The 18,404-nt window shown below is 41.7% G+C and overlaps 1 protein-coding gene across 2 annotated transcripts in view; it reads right to left on the bottom strand.

Annotated features, from left to right (window-relative positions):
* TMEM242 (transmembrane protein 242) overlaps window positions 1-11,077 on the bottom strand; it is a 29,269-nt gene extending 18,192 nt beyond the window's left edge. The window contains exons 1-4 of one of the 2 annotated variants that reach the window (XM_054822473.1): window positions 10,830-10,963; window positions 9,148-9,211; window positions 8,614-8,714; window positions 3,425-3,562 (exon numbers count right to left, since the gene is read on the bottom strand). In XM_054822473.1, coding sequence (XP_054678448.1) covers window positions 3,425-3,562; window positions 8,614-8,714; window positions 9,148-9,160 — 252 coding nt within the window. In that variant the 5' untranslated portion in view covers window positions 9,161-9,211; window positions 10,830-10,963. Of the gene's footprint in view, window positions 1-3,424; window positions 3,563-8,613; window positions 8,715-9,147; window positions 9,212-10,829 lie in introns of both variants that reach the window. The other variant, XM_054822472.1, reaches the window with a different exon arrangement.
* Between the last annotated feature and the right edge of the window lie 7,327 nt (window positions 11,078-18,404).

Below are 18,404 nucleotides of genomic sequence, written 5' to 3'. Positions count from 1 at the left end.
GGAGTGGAACTGCTCAATAGCTTTCCCGGCCAAGCCAGCTATGCTTCAAGATCTCTCACTCCTATTCTTGTGATTCCTACCAACCCATCACACCTAATTTTTCCACTGTGGCTTCCTGTATTTTTCTCTTGGAGACGCCATGAGGCATTAAACAACATGTACCAGCTCAGTCTTCCTTGACTCAGAACTACCCTCCAAACTCTGCAAGGGAAGGTCAGCCCTTTATTTGCTAAGATCCCACCCAAGATAGTCACTGGGACAGAGTAGGCCATGAATTTGAGAGAGCACAGGAGTTACTGTAGTCCTACGTGTGACAGAAGCAGCTTTCTTGTTTGAAACATCTGCAGTGCTTACAATCAGAATTTTATTATGCTTAACAATTTAATGTCAAGAGAAACAATTTAATATCAAGAGACTATATTAGCTGTCAGTAATGTTATCAATATTACCAGTAGCTCTGAAAGAAATGAAGCTGCTGCCCAGCAAGGCCAGACCACTAATTAGCAGGTCCCAAAGGCAGCCGGTTACTGCATACAGGCAGTAAGGTGAAGTGGCAGCACAGAACCTCTTCTCTGTCCAGCTGCCAAAGCTTTAGTTATTAAGTTCACACAGATTCCTGGCATCAAAATGAGTCAAGTCTCCCCTCAGGCCATGTATAGTATAGTGCTGTCAGAGGAGAAAGTTTGCCTTAAGTTCATAGCTTTCAAATCTTGATACCTGATGCTAGGTTTGAAATTCTAACTTCAACTTCTACAGATACTGGGAACCTGCACGTACTACAGAGCAAACGAACTCGCAGCACTCAACCATACTGAAGACTCAAGGCATTTTTATTTAGGTACATCTGTGAGAGCCTCTTTTTAACATGTTTAACTGAAATTAAAATGTTCATTTGAAAATGTTGGTGTCTTCTGTGGTCTGAACAGCTAATGTGGAAAAGAACTTTATTTCTCTCAGTGATAACTTGAGTAAACAGTTTCCCACGAATAAAACTTTATTTTTTGTGGCCATCTAATAAATTACTAGACACAACATATGTGTTTTTAAAAATTAGTATTTTAACTTATTGTTAATCTATTATCTTTGCTTACACGATAGCAATTAAGAATTTTCAAAAGTATCCCAAAGTTCCCCTGAAATAAGAAAATAAATAAAATAAACAAGCCCTTCTTATGAGCATATGTTTAAGAGTCCAAAACTAATAATGTACCAGCCAGCTTATAGCCCTTACTTAATCTCAGCTGTTCAGGAAAATATTTAAGCACAAAAATACTGTTTTTTAACAGTCAGTGTTTGCTCCTGAGTGTTATGTTAAAGTAGTATGCAAAAAGAGTCAACAACAATCAAAAATCAAAGATGAATTATTCTAGAAATTTTTAATGCTAATGAACCTCTTCGCTTTGGTCAGAATACTTCGTTTTTGTACCTCCAGCAGTTTTAAACATACATATATTTGATTTTAACAGATATATAATATAACAGGAAAAAGAAATGTGTGACAGGAAATTTACAAATGCTGATTTTTGATTCTGCCATAATGAGTAGCACTATTGTACATGTTTCCTTTCCGCAGTGGGAATTTAAAAGTATATAGGTGTGTTGGGTTTGTGTGGCAAGGTTTTGGTAGCGGGGGGGCTATATATGCAATAAATATATCAGTGGAGAGCAGGGAGAGAGCTGTTCAAAATCATGTGCAGACATGGTCTCTTGACAGAAATCTGCTTCTTTCAGTGTCTGCAGTTCTCGCTGTGCAATACAGTGAAATGTAAGCACTCCACAACAGAAACCAATACCAACGGGCATTTGCAAGAGCCTCTTAAGATAGTTTCCCCCACCTCTGTTCAACACTAACACAACAAAGAAATATAATAAGGCACAGCTTTCTGACTACAAATGCTCAACGAGTCTCATACAGCAGTGTGCTGCATGCTTCTGACACAAGAGCCACTGCTGTCAGGTAGCCAGAAGCCCCCCATCAGACTCTGACATGTCCCGGGGCTTGGCCATCTCAAGCTTATGTGGCTGTTCCCTGTCAGGCAGTCTCAAGGAAAGCAGCCTCATAGGGAAACCAGGCAACCATGGGTCTAGGCCAGTACTTCTCAAGGAAGTAAAAATTAAGCTTACTGAGAACAGTTAACATAAATTGCAGACTAGGGGTCAGATTCCACTGTCCTTTGGCAGGACTAGAAGTACTCTGACAGAACTAAAATAAGAATCAGCAGCATAGTGTGAAATGAATCCTTTTGGCTGACGATATAACTGACAGTAAACTGAGTGGACTGTTCCAGCTCAGCATGCAGAGAGTACAAACTAGTACTCCCAGTCTTTCTCTTCCTTCTCTGCCATTCCACTACAGCCTCACAAGAAGGACTTGAGTTTAAACAAAATGTTGTACGAACCTCCTATGCCCTGCTATGCTTTTTTAGTGTTCTACCTTCCTTTACTGTCTCCTATTGAGAATCACCATTGGAAACTAAAGAATAAGGGATTGTATAGTGCTGTATGTTCGGACTCAAATCATGACCTACAGGATATCAGCAGAAGAGACAAGAAATGAGAACTTGTATAAAGATATTACTGAGAGCAGTACTAGGATGGAGTAGTATCTTCCTCCTTTTAGTTTTGGGAGACACTTTGCTCAACATATATATAATTTGCATGGAAGATAAAGGAAGTCTATTCATTCCTAGTCTTAAAGAGGATGCAGACAGTTCTGCCAAACTTATAGCTGCAGGGGACTCTTTAAGTCATGGCTCATTAACAGGGGCAAACAAAAATGCTCAGATGAACTTTAGTGTTCACTCTCAACACTATGAAACACTGGAACATAAGCAATTTACTAAAGATAGCCTTAGCCCCTTCGGACATACAGATTCTTCCAGAGTTTCTTTGCCTTGATGTGGCATGTGATGGACCACCACTCTATTGGACATGAAACTCAAATCTTTTGCCCCTTTGCCCCTTCCAGAAACGCACTAGAAAGCAAGCTGGTTTCCTCTCAGTTTTTCTTATGTCCCCAGTGTCCTGATGCAAAAAATAGAACTTGGACAAATAAACAGATTGCTCTAAAGATAGGATTCGGGGGTAGCCTTCAATTCAATAAGCAAAGGATACAGAAAGCTTGCAGCTACTATTTTAGTCTCTAAATTAGAACACTGGCTCTTTTGTGAAGAATCTGAAACATCTGTGCAAATAAACATAAGCAGGACAAAACTGTTCCTCCCCCAAAATTGTCTCCTCCCACAACATCCCATTTTTTGCAGATGCAAGAATGCCTTCCCCGTGTGCACACACTCTGGTTAGTCCCTCTACATGTGGTGAGAGAAGGTGTAACCCCTAGGCTGTAGTAGCATAGAGATGCCACCCCAAGTTGCATGACCTAAGGAAAAATACGGTATTTGAGGGGATCATACTTGCTACTCACACTGTGCACACCCAGGGCCTTCCAGATGGCAAAACTGAGCAATCCAACTCCACACCACGCGTAGAGTGAGCCCCATCCTAGGGCTCGTAAGGCCAGTGATGAACCACTCTCTGGTAATGTAGCTGTGGCAGTAATCCCCTATAACAAAAAATAAAGTGATCAAGAAAAAGTGAACAATAATTGGGAAAAAAAATGAACTAAAAAAGTTAACTTAGTGATCTAGAATTTTTCCTGACTTGCCAGCTGTACTAGTGCAGCCACAGAAACTGTTACAGCTGCCAGCAGACCCAAAGAGCCAAGCAAGCGGGTGGACGAGCTGCCTTCCCACCAGGAGCAGCTTTCATGGTTGCCAGTACTGCCCAGGGATGATTTTTATTACCCAGAAATGCTGAAGTCAACTTTTTCCTGGGCACAAGAATCTGACACTCAGTTATCAAAATACCAGTCAAAACACAAAACTGAATCGAAACCAGTCACAAGCCCTTATGCCAGTGATATCAGAACATAATCATTGTACGTCATTGATTTTGGTATTTTTCTTGGGGCAGCAAGGGTGGTAGGCTACCATTGGCCTACAGGTCTTTAGCTGCGCTCCTGAAACAGCAGATTGGGAAACTGGAGGAACCTGAGTAACTTTCATCTTGACACAGAGAGAGTATAACAATGACTGAGAGACTGCTTTCGAGGGGCTGCAACTCTGAAGGAGCTCTGTAAATTATTTAGGAAAATTTTGTAAAGAGCAACAACCATGCTGAACCCATTCCCCTGCACAGTTCACCAAGTGGCAACATAGAAAATGCTCTGCAGTCTCCATACTTCTCATTTCTGTCAGAAAGAAGAGTAGGTGGTTCTAGTTAAGATACTGCTGCATAAGTGTATGCCACAAGGTGTGTCCTGAAAACACAAAACACTGTCACTTGGAAAAGCCACCTCAGGCCAAGAAGAACGGAGCTCAGCCATGCTGGGGTCCCAACCACAATGAAACCTCCTCTGTCACAGCACATAAATGCACATTGCAGCTACCAAGGGCATCAGCTACCAACGGCATAAGCCACGTGCTGGCTGACATCAATCAATTTGCACCGCACGTTCACCGTTAGCCAGCCGTTCTCGTCTCACAACGCCCACCTTACTGTACCTATTTGGTATAGGACTGCTTCAATCTGTGTAGCCCACAGCAGTAGGACAGACACAATCCTCTTGCTCATAGTGGTAAATGTCAGCAAGAGGGTTCGGTTTTTTTCCCCAAAGGATCACTGTTCAATTCTTCACATGGAAACACAGATTTTAGATGGTAACTGTTAGAGACTGGCATCTATGATCCTTACAGAACTGAACAGTCCTACTTACTGGGTATCTTGGGAAAAAAATAATAATTATTGCTCAGAGGTAAACATAAATGAGACTGCAAGCATACAAATATATTCAATAAAGAATTATTTCATTTATAGTCTAAAATACTGAAAAATGAAATTAACTTGCAGAAGGATCAAAAAAATTTTTCTCTAAAACATGCCAAAGAGCAGCACTTTTCTATTTATCACAAAAAGTGGGGAAAAAAAATCTTTTGCATTCTTGCTTTTAAAATACTTTTTTTAAAATGGTTTTCTTTCTCCTTTGATATAATTAAACATATGTAGTGTCTATCACTATGATATCTGGTCAGTGAAATAGCACCAGTAGGTTTTTTCCTTTTGACTTTGTATTTATTGAAATGTTAAAATGATCCTCAGACACTGCTCAGCATTAACATTTTCTTTAGGATTTAGGTGTAGGCAGTTACCCAAACACACACTTGCAAAGGGCACAAGCAAAATGTATCTTGATCCTTATTGATTCTGATTTGAACATCCCAAAGTGGAAGCTGCTAACAAAACAACACTCTGTAAGCATACACATACATGCACGCAGACACAAACAGCAGAGATCTCTAGTCACACTGTTATACCATGCCCTATTATTTCCTTACCACAGCTAATGAACTTTCCTAACTCTTTCAGCAGAGACTGCTTTGAATAGATTTAAAATGCTGATGATTATTTCTGACATTTTCCCTGCTTCCATAGTCTAATCGTATACAACACGTAGAAAAATTTCTCCCATTTGGAAGATGGGAAATGAATGGACAAAAATATCCTCTGCACAGAATCTTTAAATAGGAGTCATTATCTGTTAAAATTGCTGGCAAATAAACAACCACACAAATACTATTTAAATGCTTGATTGTCCCAGGAAAATAGTGGTAAATGGAAACAATTGATCTGGTTTTACGGACAGCAGTCAAACAGCATTCAGTCACAAGCTGATTCCTCAGGCTATTAAGTACACAGATAAGGATTTCTGTAAACAAGACAGTTTGTTATATGATTATCAGATATGCTCTTCAGAGCATCAAGAAAGCTGATTAATGAAACACTAAGAAATTTCAAAAGACAACAGTAGCATGGGAGAAAAAGATGTCACCAACAAAACAACATTTTTAAGAGAACTGAGTTTTATTCATGAGCCCGTTATTCGATGCACAGATTGTTTCCTCTTCATTACTGCTCCTATTTTTTTTTTTAAAGCAACTCTTTAATTTCAAAAATAAGTTATTAAACAATACTTGAGTCTTTCTAAAAACCAGGCCAAGAAAATATAGGGCAGAATTAGCTGATTTGGTTACCAAAATATGTTTCATAGTTTGTTTTTTTTTTTTCTGGAGGATATAAGCAGGAAGTAGGATAAGGAGAAATTACATTGTTTTTTTCAGAAGCAGCTCTCAATCCTTTAACTACCCCCTTGTGGATAACAGTGTGCCTGAAAGGAAGCAGTGCCTAAAATAAATGGTGTGTTCAACTGTTTTGGTTGATTGTATTCAGCATGTTCACTGTTTTGTATGACCTAACCCACTGTAAAACTAAACACCTGGATAAATGGTGGTAAAACTGGACACTTATCACACAGGTGTTGCATCCGAGCATTTAATTTTAACACCCCTCCCAGCCATTTCTTAACTGAAGATCTCTGCAGTGGTTCATCACTAAACAGGATTATGTAATCGCAGTTTTGAGTCAATTTGGGTGCCAGTCCTACAAATGCTTACATTTACTTTACTTCACTACCATGGAGGAGGTACAGTAGGTGCAATTTTAGCTTTATCTCTCGCCAGTAATGCTAATGCACAAGCCAGCAAAGATGCTGAAAGAGTAGGTCTCGCATTTCTTCCCAACATTGAGCATCAATTCTCATTCCTTCAGACCTTACCCCAAGCTTGTGCCAGCAGAGTCACGGTAGCTATGCAGTGAAGGGGATCAGAAGACTGTTTCCACTAAAACTAATGCAGGTAAAAAAAATGTAGAATTAATCACTACCATCTCACCAACCCAGTAGCACAAATATCGGTTCCTTTACAGGGGCAGGAATGAATTGTCAGAAACAAAGACTAGGTGCTACCTGGCTGGTAGGATTCCTGCTTTCAATAGCAATGCTGGCTGATGTTTGCTCACAGTATCTGTCAAACTATGGCCTCACCTTAACATGGATAAAAAGAATATTTAGGCATTGAACATCTAAGAAGGATGCAATCATCTGTGGTTATTCATAGTTACGCTTTTGCTATTATACATGATGTGTTATTGAAAATTACTTGCAGTAAGTAATTATAAATTTAAGTAAGAATGCTACTGCAAAACTGTTTACCTCGCTGGTACCTCAGAAAGCCTCCACAGACAGTTAAGTCATTCTCAAAGTCTAGCCTTTCCTTTTGAAATTGCTCACCTACAAGTACCTTGACAAAAAAGCATCTTTCTACGCTTCGCAGTATTTGAGGGGCCCAGCAATCACGTGTTTTTGCTAGCAAACCGTTGTAATTCATTTGCGCAGACAGTAGCAGATATAGGTTTTCAGAAAAAAAATCAAAATGGTATGTATCACTTGGTGCCATTTCCAGTATTATATATTCTCAGATGTCAATGTAATGTCACTCTTGATAAATTTCACACTGGTAACAGGACAGCTCAGACAGCCAAGAATACGTGCAAGCTGGAAAAAATGCAATGCTCAGGAAAAAGGAAGTTAAAAAAAAATATGTTAAAAAAAGAGAGAAAACTTCCTTATTGTAATCTATTTCTACAGCTTGTGAAATAACTTTTCATGGAGCTTTCTATTTTGTCTATTTCAATAAAGAAACACGTGTTTCTTGTTGCTGAAAAGGCAGTGGATGAGTTATGCCATGGCAGCCTACAGAGGAAAATAGGACGGCAAAGGAAGGATCTCACGCTCTTTGACCACAAAAGGAGATTGTGAGTGATCAGATACAAAGGCTCTGATACAAACTGCAATGGAAGATTTTTTTTCTCTTGATATGCGTTGTTATTGAATTAACATTTTAAAAATAACCACAACTGATGAGGTCTCAGCTCCCTAAAAACATTTTTAATACACATTGTATTTTAAGGGCTCAGACAAGACTGATCAATTTAAGGGCCTATTTTTGACATTTTTGGCAGTAACAAAGCATTAGTGAGGAAAAAAGCATTCTTCAATTAAATATGCTGTATTTCAGATTAATATACCAACACGGTATAATTGATAGCTTTGCTTTGCAATATTTTTCTTCAGAATGCTCAGGTGGATCCTGTTAGTAACTGCATGAGATCAGATTATTTTTGGTCATCAGATCTCATAGCCATTTCTCACTCTCATCAGTCCCCTTACACAGTGGGAAAGGAATGGAGAGCTTAAATTTTGACTAAATGATTCCACTTACATATTCCACAGCTTACAGGCCTTCTATCTCCTCATTCCCATCCTCACTGCAGTGACCTCACTTCCCAATTCACTGTAGCACTGCGAGACCGCGTGGTGAACTGGATCACTGAGGTGATACAGGCTCATCACTGAAGTGTGTTCACATCACAGAATCAAATCAGGCCAATTATATTCCATTATACAGCAGCAGTATGATTCCAGCAAGCAGTGTAAACGTTACGTATTTCAACTAATCTCAAGTACTAAAGTAGTTAGCAGTGCCAACTCTGAATTGATTTTTAAATGAATCCTACCCCTACTGACTTCAATTAAGTCTAGTGCTCTTACCATCAACTTTGTACAGCCAAACTGCACATATATCAACACTTCTATAAAGCATTTAATACATTCTTATGTCTTGCATATGACAACTGGAAAACAGTTTAAAAGGAACAAACCTTACTGAACCAGTCTGGATTCTTCTTTTTTGTCATGGCAAGTGTGGTGCCAAAACCTGCTATCATTCCTGCTGTAGCAACGGTACCTAGAAAAATTCCACCTGCCAAGAAAAGTTTAAGAAATAAAAATTAAGCTTTTGTTTCTTAAGGGGAGAAAACCCCCACAAACATCACAAAACCAAAGCTGTTTTGAAAATAAAACCTGAAAAATTAAGATCCGTCAGCACATGCTGAAGGGAAAGGCAGTTGTCTACATTATTTACATTAACTGGGAAGAAAGCAAGAAAGAATATTTTGAAATAGAGCATTTTGAAAATTAATGGCAAGTGTATATATTTCCAAGCCACACACACAAACAAATCATTCAAATCCCAGGATACCTTTTCACAGTGCTTTGAAATTTCTCTCTCACTCCAGAGCCAGGCTGCTAAAATCTTGTTCTATAGCTACACCTCACCCTTCCCCAAAAGGAAGATGTAATTATTTGTTGCATCACTTGTTATTTCAAAGGGCCACCTGGAAATCCACCAGTACCTCTGAAGACCATTCCATAAGTTACATTTGTTCTTCAGCTTTCTTCGTTTTATGTTCTAATGCTCTATTTAAAAAAAAAAAAAAAAAAAAAGAAAATTACACTGGCAGGAAGCTTTCCCAAAATAGAAAGCATTCCTCACTTTTCAGTTCTTTCAGAGTGTTTCCAAAGTCACTTGAGGTGCCTTGATCCCTTCTAGTTCTTGCATCAAAGGCACATGTAGCCATACCTGCCCACTTTCAAGGAAAAGGCTTCTTACAAAGACTAGGTGCACTGTACAAAACCATCTGATTCATATTAAAATTAAAAAATTTCAGGGAGTTACAAGTTCTTCCTTTGCAGCTATTGATACCCAGCCTGTTTTCCCTTTCCTAATAGGTAATTAAAAAACTGGTCTGAATAGGAAGAAGCAAAACATGTTTATGTTAGGTCTCGCTTTTTAAAAATTAATTATCCTGCTATTGTGATGGAGAAGTTTGCTGTACTTGTGTCAATGAAATCTATAAAGTACCTCTTCTGCCTGGGTGCAGGAAGACCTCACACACAATCTGAGCTTTACATGCCCACTGCGTTTTACATTTCAAGGTCAACTAACCAACATTTCCCTGATTTCAGAAATAATAATTGGTCTTAATTTCTCCTCAAAGAGGAGGAGCTCGATGCACGGCCTCCCTGGAGGGGCAGGAAAGCATTGCAAGAGGTAGCCAAAGTGTGTGGCAACAGGGAATGGTGCCCCCACATTAGCATGCTCACAGAGACGTTATTCCCTTCTGTCTGCAGGGGGGTACATCCCTCTGATCGTGCTCTGCCTCCCTTCCCTCCTTCCCCCAGGACTCGCCGCCCGGTGCGGCGCTGGGACGGGGCGGCCTGGGCGGGAGAGCGGGAGGAGCTCCGGCCTCCGCTCCGCCAGGGGGCGCGGGCAGCCCGGGCGGTCAGGGGGAGCGCCGACCGCAGGTGCGTGCGGTTGTAGAGACTTTGGCTCTGCTACGAGGCCGGGCTCTTCCCTCGCTTCAGCTGCCGCGGCTGGGATCCTGCCCGGGAGAGCCGCTTGTTTTGTTACGGAAACTTTGCTTTAAGGACTCCTCGGCGCCGTCGGTAACCCCTACGAGCCGCCTCTTTCCCAACGGCTCCTACTCCCTCAGGGCACCCCGGCAGGGCTGGGCGCGGAACCCCGCGCGCCGCCGCTGGCAGCCCCGCAGGGCTGAACTCCCTTAGCCCTCCGCCGCCATCTCTCTGCGCCGCCCCGCTGCGGGCCAAAGGACGGAGGCGGTTTCCCTCAGTGGCTGCGGCCCCCGCCCTGGAGCGGGCCCACCCGCCTCGGGTCCTCCTTGTGCCCTGTCCCTGTGCCGGGCCGGGTGGCTGAGGGGCGACGGGCGCCGCCACAGCTGAAGGGGAGGCGGGCGGCGTTCTAAGGGCTTCCTCACTGCATCCAGCAGCTTTGGCCAAGGCTGTCCCCATACGCCTCGACTCCTCCCCGGGGACGGGAGAGTGGGGCAAGACTTCGGGCTACAGCAAGGAGGGCACGGGAACGCCTTCCTCCCGGCCGCCGGCTCAGCCGACCCTGCGGCACGACTGGCCAGGGCAAGCGACACGGCCGGGGGCGGCCACGGGGCTCCCGCACCAGCTGCTGCTCGTCCCTGACCCGTGCAGGCAAAGGAGGGGAGGAGAGGAGGGCTTTCTGCACCTTTGAGTAAGACGAGCTTGTCCTGGGACGGCGCAGGGCTCCCGGCCCCTCGGGGCAGGGGCAGCCCGCGGCCGGGGTCCAGCGGAGCCGCCGCCGCTGCCCCCTCCTGGGCGTCCTCGCCGACAGCCGCCCTCATGGCCCAGGGCTTGGGGGGAGGAGGAGGCGGCGGCGGCGGCTGCGGGCCGCAACCCGGAAGGAAACGGAGCTGGGTAGGGACACGCAGCCGCCCTTCCTCCTCCTCGGAGTGGTGGGAACCCGCCACCCCCAGAGGCCCGGCTGGCTGCTGTCGCCCCCCAGCGAGGCCGGAGGAGGCGCCGGCGAAGAGGGCGGGGAAGCTGGGGCGCACCTACCCGAGGAGTGGCGTACTGGTAGCTGAGGGAACTGCGGCTCACCTGGGAGCCCGGGCGGTAACCTGGGGCGGTCGGATCCGGCGGCCGGTACCCGGTGAAGCACCCCCTCGAGCACCGGAGGTTTTTCCTCAGCTGCCGTTATCTTCGTGTGCTGCTGCCAGCCCCCGTCCCCGGTACCCGGCCGTCGTTGGAGGAGCGCTCAGTTTCCCCAGAGCCCAAATCGCGTAGAGGGAAAATTGGCAAAAGTTGTCAAAGCCTCTTTTAAATCAAGTCTTTTGTAGCAGGCTCATAAGGAGTTTTTTTTGTTTAAGTCTGTGGGACAGGTAACGTCACGGACTTCTAAAAAAGGAAAAATTCTTACTTCCCATGAATTTTACTAAGCTTTATCTTGATAAATGGTGTTTTCTAAAGTACGTCTTTGTGTTCAAAATTTTCATTCTCCCAAGTTATGTAAATAGTTCTTAATAAACATCTAAATTTTGTCAGAATGGAATCATAAAATAACACTACGAGAACCATACGTTTCTGTTTTCTTTCATGTCTGTGCCACAGGAATTCTCAGTTGCCACTGCTGATGGATATAAATTGCTGTGCAGTTACCAGTCAGTCAGTTTAATGTGTTCCTTTATCAAATGGTATACTAACTTAGCAGGATTCAGTACGGGCAGGTAAAGTGTATTTTTATTTACAAGAGTCAGTACTTTAACAGCAAGCAAAGAATGTAAATAAATACAAAACAAGTGTTTCTTCCCTAGCTTCCTTCTTTGTATCTTTTCATCATCATTTATAGTCTGTATCTAAGGGTCTAATTATAGGGGCTTGGGTTGCTAGGCAAAAATTTAGTATTTTGGGAAACTTCCTGTCCACAGTACTTCTGAAAACCAATCCAAAGCCGTTTCATAATAGTCCATGTACTGTGTCAGTTAAACAAAATTTTACGCAGTTAAGAAGCAGTTACTGCAAAAGAAGTAGGCATTATCTCTGCTGTATAGCTGACCCATCATCACTAACTCTGTTTTTCTAATCTGGACAGCACCTAACTGACTTCAAGTCTTCTTCCCTCCTTTGGAAAAAGCACCTCAAAACCCTGTGTCTGTTTTGGAATAGCATTAGACTTTGCCACAAATAGTAATAAAACCTTAGTAATAAAAGCTTAGAAAAGGTGGTCTTAGAAAAACTGCACAATGACAATATTAAAAGAGGAAATTACTTTTTATTTTATCTTCATGCGGAAGTGTATACAATTATATGAAGTATTTAAATGTTACTAGTATGCATAAAACTAAAACAACAACATGCATACCATTTTGATTGTAAATTGTGTTAAGATCGCCATTGCATCTGCTAGAAGAATCCTTGAACTGTGAGAGGTAATAACCTATTTTTTATGACTTTGATGGTAAAATCCTAGATTTTCCTCTCAGGATAGTTTTTTGAGTTCACATCAATCAAGACATCACTTTCTTTCAAATCTTCTCCAGAACTAGGAAGAAAGAGAAAAGGTATAATGATGTTATTTAATCCTGGTTTGAACAATGCCAGGAATCTTATCTTTAAGAGAGTCAGATAAGATCTGACTCTATTAATCATTCACAGACACTTAAAGTAGGGCATAAAATCTGTGAAGTCCGTGAAGTCTTACTAAGTAACTTAAAATTCTTAGTGTTGTAAAATAAATTGTCCTGCTTTAAAAAAAAAACAAAAGATGTTCAGCAGAATTGCGTCCATTTAGGTTGCAATATTAATCCCTTTTTGAGATATAATTGAATATAATACAATGCTTTCTGTCCTTTTATGTATTCCTCACCTAAGAACCTTGCATTTTCTGTCATTATTCTTTCTCTGTCACTGTTACGATCCACATGCAAGCATATTCATCTACATATGGCTACTCAGAATTAACCAGTTAGTTACCTTTTTCTAAAATTCAGTTATGTTTTTCTAAAAGCAGATACATTTTTGTTTGAAAGATTTTAATGATTCTAATATCAAAGATCTAAATCTTCATAAAATGAGGGTGTGAAAATGTATATGCCAATAAGGAGGTTATATAGGTGATAGCAGAGTTGAAAAATACATTACTTATTTAATTTGACCACAGGTCTGTGCTCTCATAGTTTTGAATTTGGACAAAGCAGCAGTAATTACAAGACCAGGTTCAGGCACTGTGTGCATGTTTACTTTCTGTTGAGGTTTGCAATAGCTGGAATGCCCTGAGTTTGACAGAGAAGCAATTGTGGATGGTGGGCTTCCTGCTGTGGTCTTCCTGGTTTATTACCAAAAAAATTGGTGAGCCAAAAGCAGACAGTGAGAGGCAACCAAAGTATGTGTAAATCTCCACCTGTGATTCTAAAGTTATAGTTGGGATTTCTACGTCAACCCCTGAGTTTTAATGAAAAATTGGTGACGTGGTGCCTCTGTTGTGGAAGTTCATAAAATTGTACAGAATTGGTGAGGGAGAAGTGTGGAAAGAGAATAAGCAAGAGCACAAGGAAGAAAATAAATTTAAGAAAAATTAAAAAAAAAAAAACAGGTTTGCAGAAATATATTCCCTAAGAGGTTTTGATAATCTTTGCACGGTATTCCTGCCAATAAGCAGCTCTATCAAAAAATAACAGCACGGTGTGCAAACTTCTGCACGTAATGCTGCAAAATATTTCAGTCCTGGCCTGTGTTTCTCCTGCTCCCCTCCCTCTTCTGCACAGCACTGCACAGTGATACCTGGCCATCTCCACTGAAGGCGAGTTTCACTTGAGGACCAAGCTTGCAATTTAGGTGTTCAGAGGAGAAGCAGCTAGTGTATAAGCTGACTGGGACATAATAAATGCAGTAATTTGATATATTCACTAAATTATCTAACTGTCTGATTTTATATATCCAAAACAGTCTTGAGTGCCACTGCAAAAAAAGTTGGCAGCTGAGGCACAGAAACCTGCTTGGAGTATGAAAATCCAATTCAAAACATAGAGGAGGTTGATTTGAATACTGGTTAAACTGACACATTCGGTAACAGAACTGGATTATGTAAAAGAATTTGGGAGAATGCCAAGCACTGGTTTTGGAAAGAGAGAAAATGCAGCAGTTGAGCTACTCTCTGGCTCTTAGGAGAGCTGAGCTTTGCTCTCCACCTGACTCACCCGGGTCATTTCCTGTGTTTATGGAAGCTTTGGTATTCCTGAAAGCACTGTGTAAGTGAGTGAGTAAGCCCTCAGGTCTCTTATCTCATATTGCAGCAAAAATCTGGTCACTGAATAATGATTTATAGACTTTAACCACATAAATACTGACAAGTCAGTGCTTACTTGTCAAATATAAGAGCAATTATAAGAAGAGCCTTGCATTGGAGAATCAAAAGATACTTTAAAAATATTGATTGAGCTAGCTCCACACATTTATGGGAGGGGTATTTTTGCATCTGGAGAAGATGAGGGAATTAATCAGTTTGCATAAAGTTCTGCTGTAGTTCTCCAGCAAAAGCAGGAGCTGAGAGGCCAGATCTCCAGATTCCTGGTCACCTCCCCCAGTCCCAGAGCTGCCTTCCTGAGCTGCAACTTACTTGTGCAGAATGTGAAATGCTCCTTTTTCAATTTTGCTTTTACATTTGGTTATTCAGCAGGGCATGTCAGGCGTAACTTTGGACAAGACTGAGTGTGCCGGCACGCTGCACTGACACCACAGTGGCATTGCTTTTTATGGCCAGAGCCTGGCCGCATTTCAGTAAATGGCAAAAGTCCCATTGGCAGTATGGCCAGAGTTTCAATTATAAATCCCAAATTAGCACTCATGGATGATGACATTATGGCTGGTCAGAAGTGCACTACAAATTTCAGAGCTGCTGATAATACATATCAAGGCTGTCACATGCCTTGGATGGCATTTACGTGGGCTGCAGAGATGAGAATACTTACAGAGGATCTTCTTGCATGTGCATGTATCTACCTGTTTTCTATTCTTATCCTTTACTGAATTATATGTTTTATTACCTGCTCTATGTTTACAATATTCTCTCTTGGCAACTAAAATATGCCCATATCTCTTTGGCTCTGCCCACATTAACTAGAGCGGCAAGTCATAGATCCCTTCCCAATTCCTGTGGTATTACCACTGTCTTTAGAGACCTAGCAAATATGTTTACAGTGTGTCTTTTTTAATTTTACTGGGTACCATATCTTTAATGGTCTCAGTATATATTTCATTACAGAATATCAATTTTTAATAGTTACTTTGCTGTACCATAGTAGAAAAACCTTGAACACGTTCCAGAAAAAAAATTATTTCTGAATGAATTAAAAAAAAGAAACAACAAAAATTTATTATTTCCACGGTGTCATTAGAGCATGGCCTGGTACTTGAAGCTCAGCCACTCTGCCTGGATGCTGCAACCTGAGGTAGCAGCGGTGGTCCCTGCACTGCTGGTTAGATCAACTGTCTGACCAGGTCTGCACAGTGACAGCCTGGAAGCAGGATTTTCTAGAGAGAAAATCTACTCCTGGCTCACACAGCCAGAATTGGAAACTTCCAAAATGATGGTTGGCAGGACAGAGGAGGCCTCTTGCTGACAGTCCAATATGTAGATTTGTCCATCCCATGTGTTTCCTGCTGTGGACTCCAGGAGATGACTTTGTTGGTAGCTCCAAGTGGTTCCCCATGAGGACGGCTAAGCTGAGATCAGACTGCATGGAGAGGTTGTGCAGTTTCCTTTCAAGGAAGATTTCACAAGGATAAAGCCCTGAGTGAGCTGCTCTGAGCTCACAGCTGAGCCTGCCTTGGGGAGGTTGGACTGAGACCTGGATGTCTGGGTAGACTCCCCCACAAATTAGTTCATGGGCAAGGGTAGCTTCAAGCTTGGCTTGCTTGCACTTGGCTCTGACATAGCACCCCACGCCATGGCATGGCGGCTGCGGGGTGGGAGGGACATGCTGGTGGCATGGGCCACCACTGAGCAGCAGAAGCCCCTCAGATACCATGTTTGGAGGCTGCTGCATTGCGTGGGCCTGTGGGAGGGCTGCTGTGCCCGCCCCATGCCACGGTCTGTCCTCGTGTCGCCAATGACACCAATTCAGGGGCCCTCTGCGGTGGCGTGTGCTGCAGAGCACCTGGCAGAGGGAAGAAATTGGGCTAGCATTTCATTTTATCGTGGGGAGGAGGCCAGTATAAACTTGACTCATGTATAGTAGTACATCACCTGCTGAGAAATCCAACCGTAAAATTAATTGGCATGAATACGAGACATATACTTTTCCTAATCGGCTTCAGTGCAATTATATCCAAAGGCCCTTTTTGCGGTCATTCACAGAGCTTAATTGCTATAGTTTAATATTACAATTAAAAAAGGCCTGGAAGGAGAGCTGAATATTAGGCTCCTGATGAATTATAATTATCACTTTGTGTAGATGGATGGAAAACATTTCTAATTAAATTATTCTTGTAACATAAATTAATAGCGTGATCTGGATAAAGTACTTTTGATTTCACCTCTAGAATATTTCTAAGAGCACCAAGTTTGTGCCAGAATTTCAGTCGGCAGGTCAAATTGTCTTTTTAAAATACCTGACTTTTCAGTCAATTTAGCAGCTTATCATAGGTTTCTGCAGCAAAGATGTTCTGCAATGATAGAATGATTCAAATGTTGCACGGAGAATAAAGTAAAGTAACGTAAAATAAAACAGTAAAATAAAACTATGCAGCTAGCATAATCTCTTAGTTCTATGAGCATGGGGGATTCACAGTCTAGATGACAGGGATCCATAGCGTAATTGTCACCTATTTTCTTCCTGTATGAATTTCATCTCCGTCTGAGGATTTTTGCAAGACATAAACCATTAAGCTAATACTTTGAAAACAGGAAAGCTCATTAGCAGCTCTAGGGAAGGGGGTGAGATGGGCAAGGAAGGTGCAGGTCATTAAGAGTTGAAACAGAAGTGCGAAAGTTTGAAGAAGAGTTACCTGACATGCAATCTGTCTGTGCTCTGTAAAATTCAAATGATTATTGTATACGTCGCATTTCTTTCTCATTAGTGAGACCTGCAATGAATAAAGTAAATAGGCAAATGCGAAGGTCTCAGCTGAAGGTGTCAGGCTGCATTTCAAGAAGTGGATTATAGATAATCATTCTAAGATGACCAGTAGCTTCATGGCCTAATACATGTAGCTGACACGTTAGGTGTTGACAGCAGCCTTTCCGGCAGGCCTCGGTAGTCATTCATTTTAAGTTTCTAGAGCAACTGTCCCTGACTCCAACAGGGTATTTTTGAAGGGCATAAGTGGGAGATAGATGGCCACTTTCTGTCAAAAGATACTGGGAATTTTGTGTCAAGGCACTCTCTGTGCATATGGGAGACTGTCCCTGAGATTTTCTGCATGCATGCCCTCTTCTGTATGCAGTGCATTACTGCTTCCTGTATATATCAAAATTTGGCACTACTGTATCTCTCTAAACATTGCATTAATCCATCTGTCTGTCACCATGGTAACAAGGCTCCCTATTGATGACTGAAGAACTGAACCATTAAAATTAAATGTACATGGTTAAAAAAAAGTGAGTAAGCTCACTTTGTGCAGTGCTACAGAGACACAAATGGTCAAAAATGGGCTAATTAATATTTTCTATGCATTATTTTTATTCATGGTTATAGATCTGAAATAAAGCCTATTGCTAAAATGAGCCTCAAATCTGATCTTTGCTTCTTCATATCTATTTGTTACATGTTCTGCTGAACTCAATATTAAAAAAATGTGTAATTTTTTTCAGAAGTTTATATGTTCCATGGTATCTGTTTGTCCTGGAAGGTGGAAAGATGAAACAACTGTCTCACAGATACCGAGTACAAAGCAGATTAGAAATGTTGCTGAATATTTTACTGCACATATTCTCTCTCTCGCTCGCTTCCATGCTTGTAACAGTGCCAAAATAAAATCAGTGAAGTGCACACATTCATTAAAGGATCAATGTCTAACTGAGCACTTTTATTTAGTTGGATCTGAGATTTTTAGAGAAGTATAATGTTGTGGAAACTCTGACATAAATTACTGAACTTCATAAATCAGTCTTTGACAATGAATTTCCATTTTTTATTACACTGGCGCCATGCATGCTATTAATGGTAGACACGAGTCTATAATTCTATTATGCTATAAAGAGGTCTTTGGTTTTAGAGCAGACATAAAGCTTAAAGCTAACCGCTGACATCTCATCTCCTCCTGCGTTCATTGGATGGTGCTTTTT

This window comes from Grus americana, chromosome 3, assembly GCF_028858705.1.
Source record: "Grus americana isolate bGruAme1 chromosome 3, bGruAme1.mat, whole genome shotgun sequence".
Classification (NCBI taxonomy): domain Eukaryota; kingdom Metazoa; phylum Chordata; class Aves; order Gruiformes; family Gruidae; genus Grus; species Grus americana.
This window is presented reverse-complemented; position numbering and strand designations above follow the sequence as displayed.